Source organism: Octopus sinensis, linkage group LG9 (genome assembly GCF_006345805.1).
Source record: "Octopus sinensis linkage group LG9, ASM634580v1, whole genome shotgun sequence".
Taxonomy (NCBI): Eukaryota; Metazoa; Mollusca; class Cephalopoda; order Octopoda; family Octopodidae; genus Octopus; species Octopus sinensis.
The window spans coordinates 17,758,824-17,781,323 of NC_043005.1; the positions used below are offsets into that span (position 1 = coordinate 17,758,824).

General features: G+C 39.0%; 1 protein-coding gene across 1 annotated transcript in view; it reads left to right on the forward strand.

The window, feature by feature from the left end:
* The window catches only part of LOC115215799 (EF-hand domain-containing family member B-like), a 44,805-nt gene extending 26,647 nt beyond the window's left edge, over nucleotides 1–18,158 (forward strand). The window contains exons 6-10 of the mRNA XM_036505807.1: nucleotides 5,639–5,855; nucleotides 7,871–8,066; nucleotides 13,507–13,635; nucleotides 14,550–14,728; nucleotides 17,822–18,158. Coding sequence (XP_036361700.1) covers nucleotides 5,639–5,855; nucleotides 7,871–8,066; nucleotides 13,507–13,635; nucleotides 14,550–14,728; nucleotides 17,822–17,983 — 883 coding nt within the window. The 3' untranslated portion in view covers nucleotides 17,984–18,158. The remainder of the gene's footprint in view (nucleotides 1–5,638; nucleotides 5,856–7,870; nucleotides 8,067–13,506; nucleotides 13,636–14,549; nucleotides 14,729–17,821) is intronic.
* The last annotated feature ends 4,342 nt before the right edge of the window (nucleotides 18,159–22,500 follow it).

The following is a 22,500-nucleotide window of genomic DNA, read 5'->3' on the forward strand; positions in this document are numbered from 1 at the left end:
ACCACACCACCGCCACCACCACCACCACCACCACCACCACCACTACCACCACCATCACCATCACCGCCACTACCACCATCATCACCACCACCACCACCACCACCACACCACACCACACCACCACCATCACCATCACCACCACTACCACTACCATCACCATCACCACCACTACACCACCATCACCATCACACCACTACCACCACAATCACCACCACCACCACCACCACCACCTCCACCACCACTACCACACCCCATCACCACCACCACCCACTACACCACCATCACCATCACCCCACTACCACCACCATCACACCACCACCACCACCACCACCTCCACCACCACTACCACCACCATCACCACCACCACCACTACCACCACCATCACCACCACCACCACCACCACCACCTCCACCACCACTACCACCACCATCACCATCACCACCACTACCACCACCATCACCACCACCACCACTACCATCATCATCATCATCATCATCATCATCATCATCATCATCATCTCATAGTTATTGTTGGCTTAATGTCTAATAGTTGTTAGTTCTTTGCTTCCCAGCTGGACTAATATGGTTCAAATGTTTGAATATACCTGGGTTAGGTCAGTGTGTCTGAAGGGTGCCCAAAACATGCTTTTTGGTTCCGAGCTGGGGCAGCGTAGCTGAAGTGTATTCAGGTGGTGTTTGATGGTTCTCAGTCAAACCAGTATGGTTCAAATGGGCTTAGGTTGTGTTTGTATCATCTGAGTTTGACCATTACAATTCAAGCGCATCTGGTTTTTATTTCACTGATCCATCCATATAATTCCTACCCAAAGTTATACAATGCAGGGTATCCAGGGTATCTATGTATCGTCTTTACAGAAACAAACCCTCTCTTGTCTCTCTCTCTGTCATACTTTAATCTTTCAACCAGGGGCTGGATTAAGACCCATCGAGGCCCTAAGTACTTAAAAGATTTTGGTGCTCCCATAAAAGATTATGTAATTTAAAATACAAACAATAACAAACCTTAAAATAAATTTTTACTTTTCAAAATGACACAAAACGGTAAGAGGGAAAATAATGTTTATTTTTGTCTACTTCCACTTAATTTATATTTGAAAGGTTTTCTCCTTTTTTGAATTGCAAAGTCTTTGATCAAATCCTCAAAATTAATCTTAGGTAACACATCTGCATCTATACTTGGTAGAAATAAAGGCATCCTGAATATTATTTTAGCAAGTTTAAAGTGATTTCTTTTGTGCTGTGAACCATTTACTATTTCTGTGGTACCCCCCTCCTTGTTGCCCTAAGCACATATTTATTTTGCTTAATGGTTAATCCAGCATTTCTTTCAACACCTATCATAAAGCTAGCCTTCCTATCTCCCATCTTCCTGCTTAGTCAAGGGATCCTTTTAGTTTTGTGAGTTACAAGGCAACCTTACCAATGCTAGCGCTACGGACAAAAAAAAAAAGTATGCTTTGTAAACTGGTTAGCTTTAGGAATGGTATACAGCTCTGGGTAACCTGGCAAAAAACAGACACTGGACCTTAGTGCAGTCTGCCAACTGGCCAGATCCTATCAAACCTTCCAATCCACTCAAGCATGGAAGATCGACATTAAACGATGATGATGATGAGCTAATTAGTAAGTTATAGTTCAATTTTACATCATGCATGTATGTATGTATGTATGTATGTATGTATGTATGTGTGTGTGTGTGTGTATGTGTGTGTGTATGTATGTATGTATGTATGTATGTATGTATGTGTGTGTGTGTGTGTATGTATGTATGTATGTATGTATGTATGTATGTGTGTGTGTGTATGTGTGTGTGTGTGTGTGTATGTATGTATGTATGTATGTATGTGTGTGTGTTGTATGTATGTATGTATGTATGTATGTATGTATGTGTGTGTGTGTGTATGTATGTATGTATGTATGTATGTATGTATGTGTGTGTGTGTATGTGTGTGTGTGTGTGTGTATGTATGTATGTATGTATGTATGTTATGTGTGTGTGTATGTATGTATGTGCTGTTAATCGAGGAAGTGATCTGAGCAAGACTCATCTTCTTTATCTAGCACATTGAGTTTGGCATGTTTGTGTAGTTAAGTACTTCACTTTGGAACTATTTGATTTCAGGTCAGAACCCATTGCTTGACATCTTTGTCAAGTAATTCTTATGATATCTTCAGTCTGAGATGAAAACTGTTTAGCAATCTGTTGGCTGATCTAGGATAGTAGACAGATCTTTTTGGTTTGAACGGCAGTTTTTTAACATAATTTCTAGGTAACTAAAAAATTTTAAACTTCGTATACTAGTAGAATGTGTTTATAAAACATCTTTTTCTCTTGGCTTTATTGAGAAAATTCTATAGTTTGTATGATATTTTTTTTTTTTTTCTTCAATTTCTGCAATTTCAACCAATCAGTGACGTCTATTGAGCTAAAAAAACATTCTGTGCCGTATGAATATGTCCCTCGTTTAAGAAACAGATTGGGTTTATTTACATTTGTGAAGAAAAAAAAGATACCCTTCCCCCCACCCCTAATCCTAACCCTAACCTTAAAACAGATTGAAACGCAATAGATCGATACTAGGGTCATAATTATGGGTGACAATTTCATATGACACCGCTAGAAAAAAATGCCGTTCAAACCGAAAAGATCCTAGTAGACTTAACTTAATACCCTCTTGTGTGCTTTTAATGGGCATCCATTCTGTTGTAAGCTTTTTGTCCAGGTCTCTCCTTTGAAAATAACTTTCTCCTTTCTTTCCAGCCTACGATAGGGTCTTGGATGCTGTTTTTATTCCCTAACCCTTCATTGTGTAAAGTAGATATATCTATTCAAAAATTTCATTACCCTTAACTGTGGAAAGCAGTTTTATACACACATCTATTTCAGTCGAGGAATGTCATGTTTGAAATGATTTTTCTGCTAAGGTATATGAAATTTACCGAAGCAACGGGACTTGCAGAGAATATCAAATCTATTTTATAATAAACTAGCAGTATCGCCCGGCGTTGCTCGGGTTTGTAAGGGAAATAACTATATAAGCATTTTTAGAGAGTTATAGCCAAAAAAATAGCAAAAAAATGCATTAAAAATGGGAAAAAAATGATGGTAAATTTTTTTTTAAATCGTTGACTCATCGTAGACATTTTTAGAGAGTTACTTCCCTTATATAATAGCAAAAAAATGCATTAAAATGGAAAAAATGATGGTAAATTCTTTTTAAAATCGTAGACTCATCGTAGACGCGCGCTAATACCCAGAAGGGCTCGATATGAATCACGACTATAAGATACCGTGTTTTGGTTAAACTGCATCGCAAAATGTGGGAGTAGTTAGGAATCTAAATCGTAGGAGACAGACACACAACTTGATTTTTATATATAAAGATATTTAACATCATTTCTGGAATTACCATGAGATCTAAAACAAATAAATAAACATATTGCGTAGACATTGCCTTCATTAGGTTGACTTCCTCTTGTACGCAATTGTAGTGTTAATCAAACAAAAGATGACCCCGGTAAAATAAAAGACTAACATCTAACAGAGAAATTTAAATCTTAAACTCCAAAGAACCGTCACAGAAACGTAAGGGAGGTAATTCATATCTTTTTCTATCTTTTTGCTCTCCCTTTGTAATATCTTCTGAAACGGTTAAAGCATGATAGATATCTTCTTTATAAGGGCAACAAGTAGCTACTGAATCGCTTCAGTGTCAGACAAAATGCCTTGTTATTCTTGTTCCGGCTCTTTACTTTCTGAGTTCACATCCCACTGAGGTAAACTTTGCCGTTCAACTTTCCAGAGTTGCTTAAATGAAATACCAATCAAGTTCTAGAATCGAAGGTATTGGCTTATCTCTTTTCCTCATAATTCCTAGTCTTGTGCCTAAATCAGAAACTGTTATATATTTCCTTAGAAGACTAAGTATTGTGTATATGCAGAACAGGTATGGTAATTAATTATTGGCTCTAATTTAAAACATAAATGATGAATTTGACATTTTAAACCCTCCATTTAATCCTAGTATGGTAAAGTTAAATAAATTTTAATAATTCTTATTTCAGATCTTCCAAATATTTCTAAAAATAAATAAATAGATAAATACAGATGAGGAAACAGATGAGGTCTGGCAAAAAGAAAGGCATCTGGCCATAGAAAATCTGCTTTAAGAGATTCCATCTAACCCATGCAAACATGGAAAAGTGGATGCTAAATGATGAGGGTCATTATGATGTGACTAAATGCTGAAAATGCTTTGACAATCCACCCCAGAGTCTGTTGTCCACTGTCCTTTATGTTTTATAATATTATCTATGAGTTTGGAGGGCTTTCATTTCCATCCAGGATATTAATTATAGTTTCAAATTTTGCCTCAAGGGCAGTAATTTTATGGAAGGGGGATAGTTGATTACATTGACCCCAGTGCTCAACTGGTACTTATTTTATTGACCCCGAAAGGATGAAAGGCAAAGTCGACCTCAGCGGTGTTTGAACTCAGAACGTGAAGACTGATGAAATACTGCTAAGTATTTTGCCTGGCATGCTAACGTCTCTTCCAGCTCACCTCCTTATTCAGGATATTAATTATGGCTGGAAGTTACAAGTATGAGAGGCAAGTGAAATTTGTAGTGACGTCATTCTTCAGTGTGTGTGTGTGTGCGGGGCTGGAACCTTCTGGAAAGGCCTAAGGAAGTTCCCTAATGCACATGCGCTAAAAACTGGGAAGAGGAATTCTATGGCTTTCATTGAAGAGAGAAGACGTGTTTAACGTGTTATCAGCCTATTCTCCTGTCCCAGACGCTTGGGATTTGACCTGCTCTGTTGCTCTCTCTCTCTCTCTCTTTACTCTTTTACTTGTTTCAGTCATTTGACTGTGGCCATGCTGGAGCACCGCCTTTAGTCGAGCAAATCAACCCCGGGACTTATTCTTTGTAAGCCCAGTACTTATTCTATCGGTCTCTTTTGCCAAACCGCTAAGTGACGGGACGTAAACACACCAGCATCGGTTGGCAAGCAATGCTAGAGGGACAAACACAGACACACAAACATATACACACACATACATACATACATATATATACATATATACGACAGGCTTCTTTCAGTTTCTGTCTACCAAATCCACTCACAAGGCATTGGTTGGCCCGAGGCTATAGCACAAGATACTCGCCCAAGATGCCACGCAGTGGGACTGAACCCGGAACCATGTGGTTAGTAGGCAAACTACTTACCACACAGCCACTCCTGCGCCTATAAGCCACTCCTGCACCTCCTGCTGCTGGATTTGTTGTGAGGTTTATCTTTACAAATGTTTAACTTGAGTCTTGCTGTTCCTACACCAAGTGATTACCAATTTACCAACGTGCCTTCTTTATGTAAATAACGAAATAAAGTGTCATATTTTCTAAGGTTGCTTTCTTGTTCCCGACACCGGTAGTTTTTGGAAACAAAGAAGGAAATTGTGTTGCACCCAAACAGTGCAAAAGACACAACCTGTTCCAGACAGTTCCTTTACAAATTCAACACCTCAACCTGGAATTGAATTTGCACAACAGACTTTGACTCATTACTGATCTCTGTATGCTCTGTAGTACAAATAACATGAAATATTTTGCAGGATTCGAGATGGCAGGAAATTCCCATATAACCACATTTTTGGTCGACAGATAAAAGTAACTGATACTGTGGGCACAGTAATCCATGAGAGCACTCCATTCCAGTACGGCGACATGAAGGATCATTTTGGTTTCCTGGTTGCACTGCGGAAACATCTCAATGAGACTGCGTACTCACGCTTAACTACAGTTCTTATTGCCATGCAGCAGGCTGATGTGGTAAGTAAACATGGCTGTATACTACAATTCTATCTACAGTAAAATAACATTGCCCATACATTATTTACAATTGACGTATATTTCTCCTCATCTTGTTCATTATTAACACAATGTTTCAGCTGATATACCTATTTCTTTATTACCCACAAGGGACTAAACATAGAGGGGACAAACAAGGACAGACATAGGTATTAAGTCGATTATATCGACCCCAGTGCGTAACTGGTACTTAATTTATCGACCCCGAAAGGATGAAAGGCAAAGTCGACCTCGGCGGAATTTGAACTCACAATGTTACGACAGACGAAATACCGCTTAGCATCTCGCCCAGCGTGTTAACGTTTCTGCCAGCTCGCCGCCTTAGTTTCAGCTGATATACCCTCCAGCCATCATCACGTGTCTTGGGGAAATTTCGAACCTGGGTTCTCATTCCTAAGGTATTTTTCAATGTTATTATCATTATTATTATCATCATTATTATTATTATCATTATCATCATCATCATTATTATTATTATTATTATTATTATTATTATTATTATTATTATTATTATTATCATTATTATTCGGGTCATTGCCTGGAATCGAACTCGGAATCTTGGGGTTTGTAACCTGTGCTCTTAACCACTATGCCATATGCCCAAGATTTTGAGCTCGATTCCATGCAGTGACCTGAATAATAATAATAATAATAATATAATAATAATAATAACAACATCGAAAAATACTTTAGGAATGAGAACTCATTTTCGAAATTTCCCCAAGACACCTGATGAAGGCTGGAGGGTATATAAGCCGAAACATTGTGTTAACAACAAACAAGATGAGGACAAATATCCATCAAATGTAAATAATGTAAATAATGTAAATAATTCCTCAACCCTTAAATATAGAACTGAACATTGCCCATAACGATACAACTCTAATAATTCCTGGATCCAGGGCAATGATATACTGAAATTACAATAATCTATATATTTATGGGTGTGTGTGTGTGTCTGTATATATATATATATTTGTATGTATGTATATAATTGCAGCGTCATGGTTTTAAAGTGATGAAAATATTTTGACACAAATTAAATTTAAATGTTGAAGTGAATCTGACGGTTTTTTTGTGCTTTTTAAATGGCTTATAAATATGTTCCATACTGCAATTGTTTTTGTTTCAGCACATGATCTCAGATCAAGTCACTTGCTATGCAAGTACATATCCAATATATATATATATTTATACATGTATGTGTGTATAATTGTGTGTTTGTGTGTGTGTGTATATATATATAAGTTATATACGTATATATATATCACCGTCACTGGTGATATCACCGGGATCACCGTGACCGACCAGGCTATCAGATGTTGTTACACATCGCTGGTCACAATGCGCTTCGCATTGTTTTAGCCTTCCAATGACGCCACCCCGCTGGCTAAGCGAGCAGGCCAACAGAAGAAAGAGTGAGAGAAAGTTGTGGCGAAAGAGTACAGCAGGGACCGCCACCACCTCCTGCCGGAGCCTCGTGGAGCTTTAGGTGTTTTCGCTCAATAAACACTCACAACGTCCGGTCTAGGAATCGAAACCGCGATCCTACGACCGTGAATCCGCTGCCCTAAGCACTGGGCCATTGCGCCTCCACATATATATATATATAATATATATATATATATATATATATATATATATATATATATATATATATATATAATATATATATATATATATATATATATATATATATATATATATATAAATTATTATGAAAGTTTATTTTTAAATTTTAAAAAGTTAAACTGCTTCTGCACTGAAGGGAACATTGGAATTTATTGGATAGTTTCCGGCCCATGAGGGAGTGGTGCAGGGTGTGTCAAAATGATTGCTGTGATAAATAAAGTTTCCAGTACATTCTATCTTTCATATTAATAGTTTCTGCTACACACACACACACACACACACACACACACACACACACACACACACACACATCTATATATAATGCTTATTGATTCTGTACACAGGAGAAAACTGGTTACCTGAGCACTGATGAAGCGATGAGAATAATGTTGGAGCAGGAATTTCCAATTAATGTGGAAGGGTTAAGGGCATTTCTAGAGATGTGGAATGATGGAAATGGTGTCAGCTACCATCTGCTAATAAACTCCCTCAACTGGAAAAGCCCTTTGCCATGTCCACATATGTTGCCATTGGCTAGATGTAAGCTGGTTTTACTTGTTGTTATTGCTGTTGTTTAACCCCAGGTCACCCTTGAATCAAACTAACCTATGGCCAAATGTGTTTTAGTAATGATTCTCCCATTGTTTTTGTTCATAACACAATGTCTAGTCAAAATCATATTATCTTCAACTAGCAGTATCGCCTGGCGTTGCTTGGGTTTGTAAGGGAAATAATTATATAAGCATTTTTAGAGAGTTATAGCCAAAAAGTAGCAAAAAAATGCATTAAAAATGGAAAAAAAAAATGATGGTAAATTCTTTTTAAATTGTTGACTCATCGTAGGCATTTTTAGAGAGTTACTTCCCTTATATAATAGCGAAAAAATGCATTAAAATGGAAAACAAATTATGGTAAATTTTTTTTTAAATCGCTGACTCATCGTAGGCATTTTTAGAGAGTTACTTCCCTTATATAATAGCAAAAAATGCATTAAAAATGGAAAAAAAATGATGGTAAATTTTTTTTAAATCGTTGACTCATCGTAGGCATTTTTAGAGAGTAACTTCCCTTATATAATAGCGAAAAAATGCATTAAAATGGAAAAAAATGATGGTAAATTATTTTTAAAATCGTAGACTCATCGTAGATGCGCGCTAATACCCGGAAGGGCTTGATATGAATCACGACTATAAGATACCCGGTTTTGGTTAAACTGCACCGCAAAATGTGGAAGTAGTTAGGAATCTAAATCGTAGGAGACAGACACACAACCTCACTTTTATATATAAAGATGTGATCTTGAATGTGGCCTTATTAAGGCAGCAGGGGTAATTTGAGGTATTTTTGGCTGTTATTTCTACCAGATCAAATGTAGAGGTTTCCCCACCAGCTGAACATGGGGTTACCAGAGCCATTGTTCTGCTGAGACCATACCACTAGCCATACAAAACATTCTGACATACAGTGGTTGATTGTCTATTGTGCAGTGCTTCCTATACAAGCCGTTTGTGTTGTTTAGCCCTAGGTCAAGCAGGCCCTTGATTAAAAGGCCCTCCTTTCATGGTCATCTGTCTCCATAATGGTATGCAGTGCTGGATTAACTCATTAAGCAAAATAAGCACGCGCTCAGGGTATCAAGGGACGGGGGGCACCACAGAAATGGTAAATGGTTTACGGCACAAAAGAAATCACTTTAACCTTGTTAAAATAATAGTCGTAATGTCTTATCTCTACTAAGTATAGATGCATAAGTTTTACGTAAAATTAATTCAATTAATTCAATTCATCTGAATGTGGCCGTTGCCAGTGCCGCCCTGACTGGCTTCCGTGCCAGTGGTACGTAAAAAGTACCAACTGATCGTGGCCGTTGCCAGCCTCGCCTGGCCTCCGTGCCGGTGGCACGTAAAAAGCACCATCCGACCATGGCTGTTTGCCAGACTTGTCTGGCACCTGTGCAGGTGGCACGTAAAAAGCACCCACTACACTCACGGAGTGGTTGGCGTTAGGAAGGGCATTCAGCCGTAGAAACATTGCCAGATCAGACTGGGCCTGGTGCAGCCTTCTGGCTTCACAGACCCCAGTTGAACCGTCCAACCCATGCTAGCATGGAAAGCAGACGCTAAATGATGATGATGATGATGATATCAATCAAACACTTTGCAATTTAAGAAAAACGAAGGAGAAAGTTTTTCAAATATAAATAAAATGGAAGCATACAAAAGTAAACCGTGTTTCCCATCATACTGTTTGTTTTGTTTCATTTCGAAAAATAAAAATTTATTTTATGGTTTATCATCAGTTACATTTTGAATTACATTTGTTTAAATTTTGAACCATTTACGTATACTTGAGGGCACCAAAACCTTTTAAGTGCTTAGGGCGTCTATGGGTCTTAATTTGGCCCTGAGGGTATGTAAGGATAAATTATCCAGTGTGTCCTTTCTTGTTTTTTTTCAAGTGATAGATGTGATATAAGGGAATATCTGGCTGCTATTTCTAGCAGATCTAGTGAACTTTGTACAGATGCTCTTGTTGGCTTTTGTGCCTTTCACTATCTCTGGATTTACAACAGAGGTGAGTAAGGTGGATGGTGAAAATAAGGGTAAAGGGTAGTGTTAGTGATGATGCTGGAATGATGATGATGATGATGTTGATGAGATTGTGATGATGGGGATATGACAATAATGATGACTGTGATAATGATTCTCCTCTTCCACCACCACCACCACCACCATCTCGTTCCCTTTCCTTCTCCTCTCTCTCTTTTATTATTAAAAAAAATAATCATCACCATCATAATTATCATCGTCATCATCATCATCTTCATCATCATCATTATTATTATTATTGAAGGCAGTGAGCAGGTAGAATCAGTAACACTCCAGGCAGAATGCTTAGTGGTGTTCCATCCATCTTTACATCCTGGGTTCAAATTCTGCCAGGGACAACTTTGCTTTTCATCCTTTCATCATCATCATCATCATCATCGTTTAACGTCCGTTCTCCATGCTAGCATGGGTTGGACGGTTCGACCGGGGATCTGGGAAGCCAGAAGGCTGCACCAGGCTCCAGTCTTATCTGGCAATGTTTCTACAGCTGGATGCCCTTCCTAACGCCAACCACTCCGTGAGTGTAGTGGGTGCTCTTTACGTGCCACCTGCACTGGTGGCAGGCGAAGCTGGCATCGGCCACGGTCGGATTGGTGCATTTTACGTGCCACCTGCATGGAAGCCAGTTGAGGCGGCACTGGCTTTGGCCACGATTTGGATGGTGCTTTTTACGTGCCACCGACACGGAAGCCAGTCGAGGCGGTGCTGGCATCGGCCACGATTCGGATAGTGCTTTCGAGGTCAATAAATTAAGTACCTGTGAAACACTGTGGAGTTGATTTAATTGACTAGTCCCCAGCCCCCACCAAAATTTTAGGCCTTGTGCCTATGGCAGAAACAATTATTGTTACATCCACCTTAGCGAAGGTGGAGGTATTGTTTTCAGTCATATTTGTTTGTATGTTTGCGTGTCTGTGGACAAGATATCTCAAGAACAGCTGGATGAATTCGAATGAAACTTTCAGGAATGTTTGGCCTCGTGACTGGCACAAACTGATTAGATTTTGGGATTGATCTTGTACTGGACAATGATTCTGGATTATTTTTCCTATTTTTTTACTTAATTTTTGAGAGTGGTCAGGTTCATTTTTAGCATTCCTTTTTGTGAGAACAGTCGAGTTTATTTCAGATCTACTCATTTTAAAAATCATCTCCAGCTAATTGTTGAGAGGACATTGGTGCTGCCTTGGCAGAGGTTTAGAGGTTTGCATTCTCTGAATGCTTTTGTTATTATGATTATTATAATTTGGCAGAATTGTTGGAATGTCAGAAAAATGTTTAGCACTCTTTCTTTTGGCTCTTTATGTTTGGAGTTAAATTCTGCCGCGGTTGACTTTGCCTTTTATCTTTTTGAGGTTAAAAAAATAAATACTAAGTGAGTACTAAGATTAATGCATTCAACTAAATCTCTCCTAAAATTGCTGATCTTGTTGTCCTTGAGCCATATAAAGGCAGTGAGCTGGCAGAATCGTTAGCACGCTGGGCGAAATGCTTAGCGGTATTTCATCCGTCCTTATGTTCCGAGTTCAAATTCCACTGAGGTCAACTTTGCCTTTCATCCCTTTGGGGTCGATAAATTAAGTACCAGTGGAGAATTGGGGTCGATGTAATTGACTAGTCCCCTCCCCACAAATTTCAGGCCTTGTGCCTTTAGTAGAAAGAATTATTATTATTATTGTTATTGTTGAGTGAGAGAGCAGTGCACGTCATCAAAGTGATACTGGAGTAACATATACAAAGCCCAGTATACCCAGCATGACTACTCATCTGCTGACGGTACACCAGGCACATGCATCACAACCATATGTGCACAACATGGTGATCTGTCAAGATAAACAGCACATGCCCTTGCAGGTGGGGCCCAGTTAGAATTTTCTTCAAGTTGAGTAGCCCATCCCACTCAAAAGACCCTGAATAAGGGTTGTTTAAGGATGTTGAACAAAACACCCATGTTTCCAAAGAGGAATTATCTAAACCCCAAAGAATTCCTTTCAACATATGGCTATGATTCTTCCCCACTACTTCAGTTCGTGATCCGAAATGCACTAAGGGGCATGCTTAACTGGTTAAGGTCAAATAACTGACAAGCAAATCTGTGGTATTGAGCAGAATATTTGCTGTTGCCCATCTTTTATACCAAGACAAATTATTATTATTATTATTATTATTTTATGTTTGACTTTTGCTTTGCATTTGTACAAGTTGGCTCCAAATCTCACTCAAAGACCTCAAGAGACAACAAGTTAGAAGTTCATGTTGATGTTATGCCTAGGGTACCATATCATTTGGTTCTGTACATAGTGTTGTTCTAGAGAATGTTTAAGAAACCATAAGAAAATTATGTGTTTGTTTTAAAATTTGAGATTACATAGACAGTATTTTACATATGATGTGGGCAGTTCCCATGGGCACTATCTTTTGAATTTCAATCATTTTGGGGTTTCCTGGTACCTGAGCTAGGTAGCAATCAGCCCCTTTGGCTATCATTCCTAGGGCACCTATGACAACAGGTATTGTTTTAGTCTTCAGGTTCTACATATTATTATTATTATTATTATTATTATTATTATTATAAAAGCAGTGAGCTGGCAGAATTGTTAGCATGCTGGCTGAAATGCTCAGCGGCATTTTGTCTGTCCTTACATTCCGAGTTCAAATTCCGTCGAGGTCGACTTTGCCTTTCATTCTCTTGGGGTTGATAAATTAAGTACCTGTGGAGTTCTGGGGTTGATGTAATTGACTAGTCCCCGCACTACAAATTTCAGACCTTATGCCTTCAGTAGAAAGGATTATTATTATTATTATTATTATTATTATTATTATTATTATTATTATTGTGATGAATGTGAAGGCACATAGCTCAGGGGTTAGAATGTCGAGCTTACGATCATGAGGCTGTGAGTTCGATTTCCGGACTGGACTGTGTGTTGTATTCTTGAGCTAGACACTTTATTTCACGTTGCTCCAGTTCACTCAGCTGTAGAAACGAGTTGTGACATCACTGGTGCCAAGCTGTATTGACCTTTGCCTTTCCCTTGGATAAGTGGTGTGGAAAGGTGAGGCTGGTATGCATGGGCGATCCTGGCTTTCCACAAACAACCTTGCCCGGACTTGTGCCTTGGAGGGTAACTTTCTAGGTGCAATCCCATGGTCATTCATGACCGAAGGGGATCTCCTCATATTGTGATGATGATGGTAGTGATGTTGTGCTGATAGTGATAATTGTGATAATGATGATGATGTTGATGTTATTTCTGCTACTGGTGGTGATTTGTGATGACATTAATAATGGGGATGGTGATGATAAGTAACTATAGTTACATAAAGAAAAAAAAACATCACTTTCAGTTTCACTTTTGTTCAATTTTAAGTTGGCGAGCTTGGGGAGAAGCAAGAGGAGAGCTTAAAGAGCAAGGTGAAGGAAGATAAGGCAAAATCCCGTTTTCAGAAGAGTAGTAGCATGATTAATTCTGTTTTTGATGTCAATGGAGTGACCAAAGGTAAGTTTACAACTCTGTCATATTTAATATTCAGCATCACATTCAATCAACCATTAAACATTACATTGTCAGTTTTTTTCTCCTGCACTGTGTATTGCCAATCAGCATAGGCCTTTCTCTTTTCTGTGTGATGTAATATCTTAAGATAAGTCTTCATCACTATGTTAGTGGAGTAATTTGATAATTATACTGCACTATTCAAGTGTGACTGATGCTAGTGCCGCCTGACTGGCTTCCTTGACGGTGGTATGTAAAAAGCACCGTTTGAGCATGGTCAATGCCAGTGCCGGCTGACTGGCTCCTGTGCCGGTGGCATGTAAAAAGCACCATTTGAGCATGGTCAATCCCAGTGCCGCCTGACTGGCTCCTGTGCCGGTGGCATGTAAAAAGCACCATTTGAGCATGGTTAATGCCAGTGCCGCCTGACTGGCTCCTGTGCCGGTGGCATGTAAAAAGCACCATTTGAGCATGGTTAATGCCAGTGCCGCCTGACTGGCTCCTGTGCCGGTGGCATGTAAAAAGCACCATTTGAGCATGGTCAATGCCAGTGACCCCTGACTGGCCCCATGCTAGTGGCACATAAAAAGCACGCACTACATTCTTGGAGTGGTTGGTGTTAGGAAGGTCATCCAGCTGTAGAAACTCTGCCAAATCAGATTGGAGCCTGGTGCAGCCATCTGGTTTATCACTCCTCAGTCAAATCATCCAACCCATGCTAGCATGGGAAAGGGTGTTAAAGGATGATGATGATGATGATGATGATGATGATGATGATATATATATATATATATATATATATATATAAAACATGCTTTTCAGCACCAGAAACATTATGAGAGTAGAGAATTACATTTTGTCTATCTTAAAATTCTTCTGCAGTGCATCAGTTATTCTCTTTCTGCTTTACTTTGTAGATTGGCGTTGTTATGGAGTTCCAAACTTTCGCACTGATTTAATTCCTCCAAAGATCCAAAACTTTTCCGACCCAATAAACTATGCTAACCAGAGCGATGCATTCAATCTTATAAGACCGTCTATTTATTCTGAATATGGCATGGATCTGGAAATGATGAAACCTAGGACATTAGATGAAGTAAGTCTGAAATGAGACAAATAACTTCCCTTGCTCCCTCTCAAATTCCACTTACGTTGAGTCTGCCCTTCATCTTGCTCAATTTGAATGAATAATTAGCAATCAAATACTTGGGTTCCTATAATCCACTAAACCTCTAACTGGGTAACAGTGGTGTTTCAGCCTTGCTACAGTTAACAGTCAAAAACCAGCAAAAGCATAACATACTTGCACATGCACACACACACACACACATACACATGCACACACACACACACACACACATGCACACACACACACACACATGCACACACATACACATGTATACATGCACACACACACACACACATACACATGCACACCACACACACACACACACATGCACACACACACACACACACACATGCACACATACACATGTATACATGCACACACACACACACACATGCACACACACACATACACATGCACACATACACATGTATACATGCACACACATGCACTTGCATGTATGCAAACACATGCACACATACACAGACACTGGCATACACATGCACACACATACACACATGTATGCACATGCACACACATATATACAAGCATGCATATGCACATGCACATAGGCATGTACACATATCCACACACATACACATATACATGTGCACACATGCACACAAGCATGCACACACAAGCATGCACACACAAGCATGCACACACACACATGTATGCACACATATGCACACATGTATGCATGTATATACACACACATGTATGCATACATACACACATGCATGCACACACATGCATGCACACTCATACACATGTATATAGTGTCTCCTCTTCCTATTATTCCTCTCATTTATATTTACTCTTATTCACTGGAACAGAGGATAGAGCACTTGGTGAAGGTAAAATGTAAGGAGGAGAAGTCGAGGCAGGAGTGGCAGTCTGTGGGTTTATAGAAGACAAGAGTGGACAGGATGAGAGTTGAGTAGTTGATGGAGATGGTGATATCAAGGAAAGGAAGGGAGGTACTGAAAAGGTGTAAAGGTCTGACGAAAGAAAAGCAAATATTTAGCTCCTTGTCGGATAGAGAGGTGGTGCTGAAATATTTATTGCTTTAACAGCTGGATAACTCTGGAGTGGAACTGTAAACTGGGAGAAGATTTTGGATTCAATGTTGCCAACACATAACCTGGCTTAGTTGGGAGCCATTCTTGTTCCCATGGCCATTCCAGTTATTTGCTCAGGAGAAACAATTAAGGGCGAGTACGAATTCAGCAAGATGAAGCAGAGTAGAGGCACTAGGATAGATCATTCACCACACTACCCTTGTTCAGCATTCATTACATTCATCCTCTCCCACCACTACTTCCATCTCTTACTCTCCAAAATAATTATAACTTTACATATTTACCTAGGTAGAATACATGTTTACATCTTCATTCATTCATTGGGCTTCAGCTATGCAGGGGCATTGCCTTGAAGGGTTTCGTTGAACGAATCAACCAGTACCTATTTTCTTTAAAGTCTATTACTTATTCTATTGTTTTTTTTTTTGCCAAACTATTGAGTTGTAGGGAAGTAAACAAACCAACTCTGGTTGTCAAGTGGCAAAGGGGACACAACTACTCATGCAAACATATATACATATTAGAAAATTACTATTGATCTCCTGGGGCTAAATTACAGCAACATTAGTCCTAAACCAGGACTGCTATGTTATGTTGGCAAACAGTCTTTACTACAAAGTACTGTTGCTGAATATCTCACGTTGTGAGATTTATAAATAGTGATATATATATATATACACCAAAAATTAGGGAATGGAATAGATAAGATCGGGGTTACATATGTTTCGTAGATAGCGAAACCCTTGGAAGTAGTAAATTATCCCAAAGAGGGGTAAACTGCAAGCTACTCTTCAGGTCAAAGATATCTTATATGAAGTTTACATTGCTGTTAGGAGATCCTGTGTTAACTCACTATAGGTTGCTTGAAGCTCACTAAATTCCTACACCTTGACCCTTGGATCTTACCTTTACACACACACACACACACACAGATACATATATATATATATATATATTATATATACACAATGGGCTTCTGCACAGTTTCCATCTATTAGACTCCCTCACAAGATATTGATTGGCCCAAGGCTATAGTAGAAGATACATGTCCAAGGTGCTGCACAGTGGGACTGAACCTAAAACTGTGTGGTTACCAAGCTAGCTTCTTAGCCACACAGCCACGCCTACACCCATATGGTATAATAACCATTATTATACATTTTTATTGTCTACCTAAACCATATCCTAAATTACCATCTATCATATTGCCCCTTGTGGGTAATAAAGAAACATATTACCATCTATTTAGACCATATTCTACACATGTTTATTGTCTATTTAAATCATATACTCCTTAAGGGTAAAGATCCCCTTTGGTCATGAATGACCATGGGAATGCACCAGGAAAGTTCCCCTCTGAGGCACAAGTCCCAGCAAGGTTGTTTATGGAAGGATAGCAGTCGCCCATACATACCAACCTCTCCTCTCCTCACCACCTGATGTTATCCAAGGGAAAGGCTAAGATTGCTACAGCTTGGCACCAATGATGTCACAGCTCATTTCTACAGCTGAGGGAACTGCAGTAACATGAAATAAAGTGTCTTGCTCAAGAACACAATGTGCAGCCCGGTCTGGGAATCAAACTCACAACCTCGCAATTGTAAGCCCCATGCTTTAACCACTGAGCCACGTCCCTTCACTAAATCATATACTACATACATATTTACTAATTGTTTAATCCTTTCATTACAGTATGTATTTTGAGATGCTCTGTGTTTCTTTCAATTAATTTAAAATATAACAAAGAATTTAGTGAAATAACTTAGTTATCATTCATCTAGTGTTAGGAACATAAATTTTGAGTAAGGTTTGGTGGAAGATTTTAATTCAAAATTTATGTAAACAAACTTTTGTACTACAGAGCCAGAGCTGATTTCAGCTGGGTTGGTAACGAAAGGGTTAAATAACATTCTAAATACATATTATCTGTTGAAATCACAATCTATATTTCCTTTCTCTCTCCTTGAATTTCCTTTCTCAGCTAAAAGATATTTATGGCAGAAGTGGGTTACCAACAGACGAAGAAACATTCCTCAAAATGCATTGTATCGTCACCAATGGCAACCCCGAGGAGAAAGTCAGCTTAGACAGCATACAGAAACTATTTCAAAGATCAGGTGCACCTGCCAGGTTGATTCAATAAATGCAGTTATGACATCAGTTTGCATTAGAAGGCATGAAAAATATTTTGGTGATGTATATGTATGTGTGCATATGCATGTGTGTGTGTTTATGTGTGCACACACATAACTATGTGTGTATGTGTGTCTGTGTGTGCAGTAGAGTATATAAGTAATAAAATGTATTCTCATGTACTGTAATATACTCCTGTATACATATATGTGTGCATGTGTGTCTGTGAGTGAGTGTGTGTGTGCGTGTGTGTGTGTGTGTGTGTGTAAAAACAAAGAATTGTTTAAAATCTGCCTGTCTATCTGTCTCTATGCATGTATGGATTCTTTTACTTGTTTCAGTCATTTTGACTGCGGCCATGCTGGTGCACTGCCTTTAGCTGAACAAATTGACCCCTGAACTTATTCTTTGTAAGCTTAGTACTTATTCTATCAGATTTTTATACTGAACTGCTAAGTTACGGGATGTAAACACACCAACATCGGTTGTCAAGCAATGTTGGAAGTGGTGGGGACAAAACACAGCCACATATACATAAATATATATATATATATATATATATTATATATATACATTATATATATATATATATATACATTATATATATATATACATTATATATATATATACATTTTATATATATATATATATATACATTAATATATATACATTATATATATATATATACACACATTATATATATATATATACATTTTATATATATATATATATATATATATATATATATATATATATATACATTATATATATATATATACATTATATATATATATTATATTATGTGAAATAGAAAGATGAATAATCTTGTAGTAGATTAATCAAAAGTTTAACCGATACCTTAGTAGCAAAAATCACAGCAGTAAACAGCACGGTTGGAGGTACAACCATATGGTGTTGCAAAACGTGCGTTGGTGCGGATAATTGAAATTAAAACATTATGGTGAATTGAAGAAATGGAGCTGAACGCAGATTGAACAGAAATCGTTTATTTCATTCTTAACGTGTTTCGAAAGGCACAAATTACCAAAATCCGATTGAATAATGGGACCATATGTGTCTTTCTCTTCAGGAAGAAAATAGGAAATCCGTTGGAAAAACAAAAACAGAACAGAGGCGGAGCAAAAACAAATCGAACTATGCTCCTAAGAGCCCATGGCGAAACTGTTTATCAGTGTATGTTGAGAACCGGTGGCTGAAGAATTAACGGGTCAGGCATCGGTCAATCATGTGGGTGAGGGTGTGTGGGTGTTCTTTGTGACCGAGAATAAAGTTCTGACTATTTAAGGAATAGTGGATGTTTTATAAGGGGCGAGAAAAAATCTACTTAGAGACGTGTGGTGTGTATACTGTTCTATATATGTGTGTGTTGCCGTAGGGGTAGAAAACATTTTTGTGTACGTGTGTGCGTTTGATCGTTCGGCTGTCAGTGGCTACTGCCGCGAGATCGTTGGTGGCAGAAAAAAAAAAATATATATATATTATGTTTATGTGTGTGTGTGTGTTCATCTAAGCCTGCCTTGTCAAGGAAGCCCCCCGCTGTGAAAAAACCAAGCCCCGTTTGTCTTACAGGAGTAATTCCCCTTGCAGTGGTTAATCGTAGATATCTTAAAGGCTATTTCAGAATTTGTTACCAAGGGCTATGGGTGCCGGTATTATTTATAAACGCTATAAAAGCCCGTTTACCATCCGGCCTCTGGCAAACAAAATATGGAAGAGTTCGGAGACACAAAGGTTGCACTGCCTTCTGCCCCTATCAAATGGGAGGGCACCGACAAAATTGACCATTCCAGCCGTAGCTTAAGTTCGTATCCTTCAGTCGCCATATTAGCTTACTGAGTCCCGTGGTCTGGCGCTTGTTCATGTCCCGAAAAGTTGCGTAATGGTTGGAGACACGCAAAGACAATCTGAGGATGAGGCCCCTACATAAGTGAAGACATCTGAGTCCGTGTAAACCTTGCATTGGTAGACGGCGTTTTTGATCTTGGAGTTCGCCGACGTGAATCTTATTCTGTAGGATAGTTCTGAAATTAGAACTGCGTTCCTGTCACTATATTCGTTCCGAGACCTGCAGCCGCTTACTACTCTATTTTCCACTACGTCACTATTAACTATAGGAATAACCCCTGATTCTCCACTATCTATCAGAGTGCTGTCATTGCTACTGCCCGTGGTGTGCTATTGCGGGAAATGATGCTGGGGATGCTATTGGGGCTCTCTACCCTACTCCCATTGTTACCGTCAACCACAACACCCCTATTTATAACTATACCCTAGTGGGTACTCCCTGGCTGGAGCTGAGATTATGTGTCACTGTACTGGCTCTCATATCATTATTACTACTATAATTATTCCTACTGAGCATTAAACCGGGAGCGGAAGAGGCTGTGCCTCCGGAAAAAGGTGATAGGGTCTTAGTAAGTAGCCTATTATTATGGGAGGTTTAATGCTCAGTAGGAATAATTATAGTAGTAATAATGATATGAGAGCCAGTACAGTGACACATAATCTCAGCTCCAGCCAGGGAGTACCCACTAGGGGTATAGTTTTAAATAGGGGGTGTTGTGGTTGACGGTAACAATGGGAGTAGTGTAGGGTAGAGAGCCCCAATAGCATCCCCAGCATCATTTCCCGCAATAGCAGCACCACGGGCAGTGCAATGACAGCACTCTGATAGATAGTGGAGAATCAGGGGTTATTCCTATAGTTAATAGTGACGTCGTAGGGGAAATAGAGTAGTAAGCGGCTGCAGGTCTCGGAACGAATATAGTGACAGGAACGCAGTTCTAATTTCAGAAACTAATCCTAGCAGAATAAGATTCACGTCGGCGAACTCCAAGATCAAAAACGCCGTCTACCAATGCAAGGTTTACACGGACTCAGATGTCTTCACTTATGTAGGGGCCTCATCCTCAAGATTGTCTTGCGTGTCTCCAACCATTACGCAACTTTTCGGGACATGAACAAGCGCCAGACCACGGGACTCAGTAAGCTAATATGGCGACTGAAGGATACGAACTTAAGCTACAGGCTGGAATGGTCAATTTTGTCGGTGGCCCTCCCATTTGATAGGGGCAGAAGGCAGTGCAACCTTTGTGTCTCCGAACTCTTCCATATTTTGTTTGCCAGAGGCCGGATGGTAAACGGGCTTTTATAGCGTTTATAAATAATACCGGCACCCATAGCCCTTGGTAACAAATTCTGAAATAGCCTTTAAGATATCTACGATTAACCACTGCAAGGGGAATTACTCCTGTAAGACAAACGGGGCTTGGTTTTTTCACAGCGGGGGCTTCCTTGACAAGGCAGGCTTAGATGAACACACACACACACATAAAACATAATATATAATATTTTTTTTTTTTCTGCCACCCAACGGTTCTCGCGGCAGTAGCCACTGACAGCCGAACGATCAAACGCACACACGTACACAAAAAATGTTTTCTACCCCTACGGCAAACACACACACATATATAGAACAGTATACACACAACACAGTCTCTAAGTAGATTTTTTCTCGCCCCTTATAAAACATCCAATATTCCTTAATAGTCAGAACTTTATTCTCGGTCACAAAGAACACCCACACACCCTCACCCACATGATTGACCGATGCCTGACCCGTTAAATTCTTCAGCCACCGGTTCTCAACATACACTGATAAACAGTTTCGCCATGGGCTCTTAGGAGCATAGTTCGATTTGTTTTTGCTCCGCCTCTGTTCTGTTTTTGTTTTTCCAACGGATTTCCTATTTTCTTCCTGAAGAGAAAGACACAATATGGTCCCATATTCAATCGGATTTTGGTAATTTGTGCCTTTCGAAACACGTGTAGAATGAAATAAAACGATTTCTGTTCAATCTGCGTTCAGCTCCATTTCTTCAATTCACCAATAATGTCATATATATATTATATATATATATATAATATTATATATATATATATATATATATATATATATATATATATATATACGACAGGCTTCTTTCAGTTTCCATTCTACTGTATCTGCTCACAAGGCTTCGGTGGGCAGAGGCCATAGTAGAAGACACTTGCCGAATATATATGTGTATCTGTGTGTGTGTGTGTGCATATATTTATACACACACACACATATATATATATACATGTATGTATGTATGTATATATGTGTATATGTGTGTATATATATGTGTGTATGTGTGTGTGTATATATATATGTAGGCATGTAGATATATACATGCATACATATGTATATAAATATAGGAGTGGCTGTGTGGTAAGTAGCATGCTTACCAACCACATGGTTCTGGGTTCAGTCCCACTGCATGACACCTTGGGCAAGTGTCTTCTACTATAGCCTCGGGCTGACCAAAGCCTTGTGAGTGGATTTGGTAGACGGAAACTGAAAGAAGCCTGTCGTATATATATGTGTGTGTGTGTGTGTGTGTGTTTATGTGCTTGTGTTTGTCCCCCCAACATTACTCGTGAACCGATGCTGGTGTGTTTACGTCCCCGTAACTTAGCAGT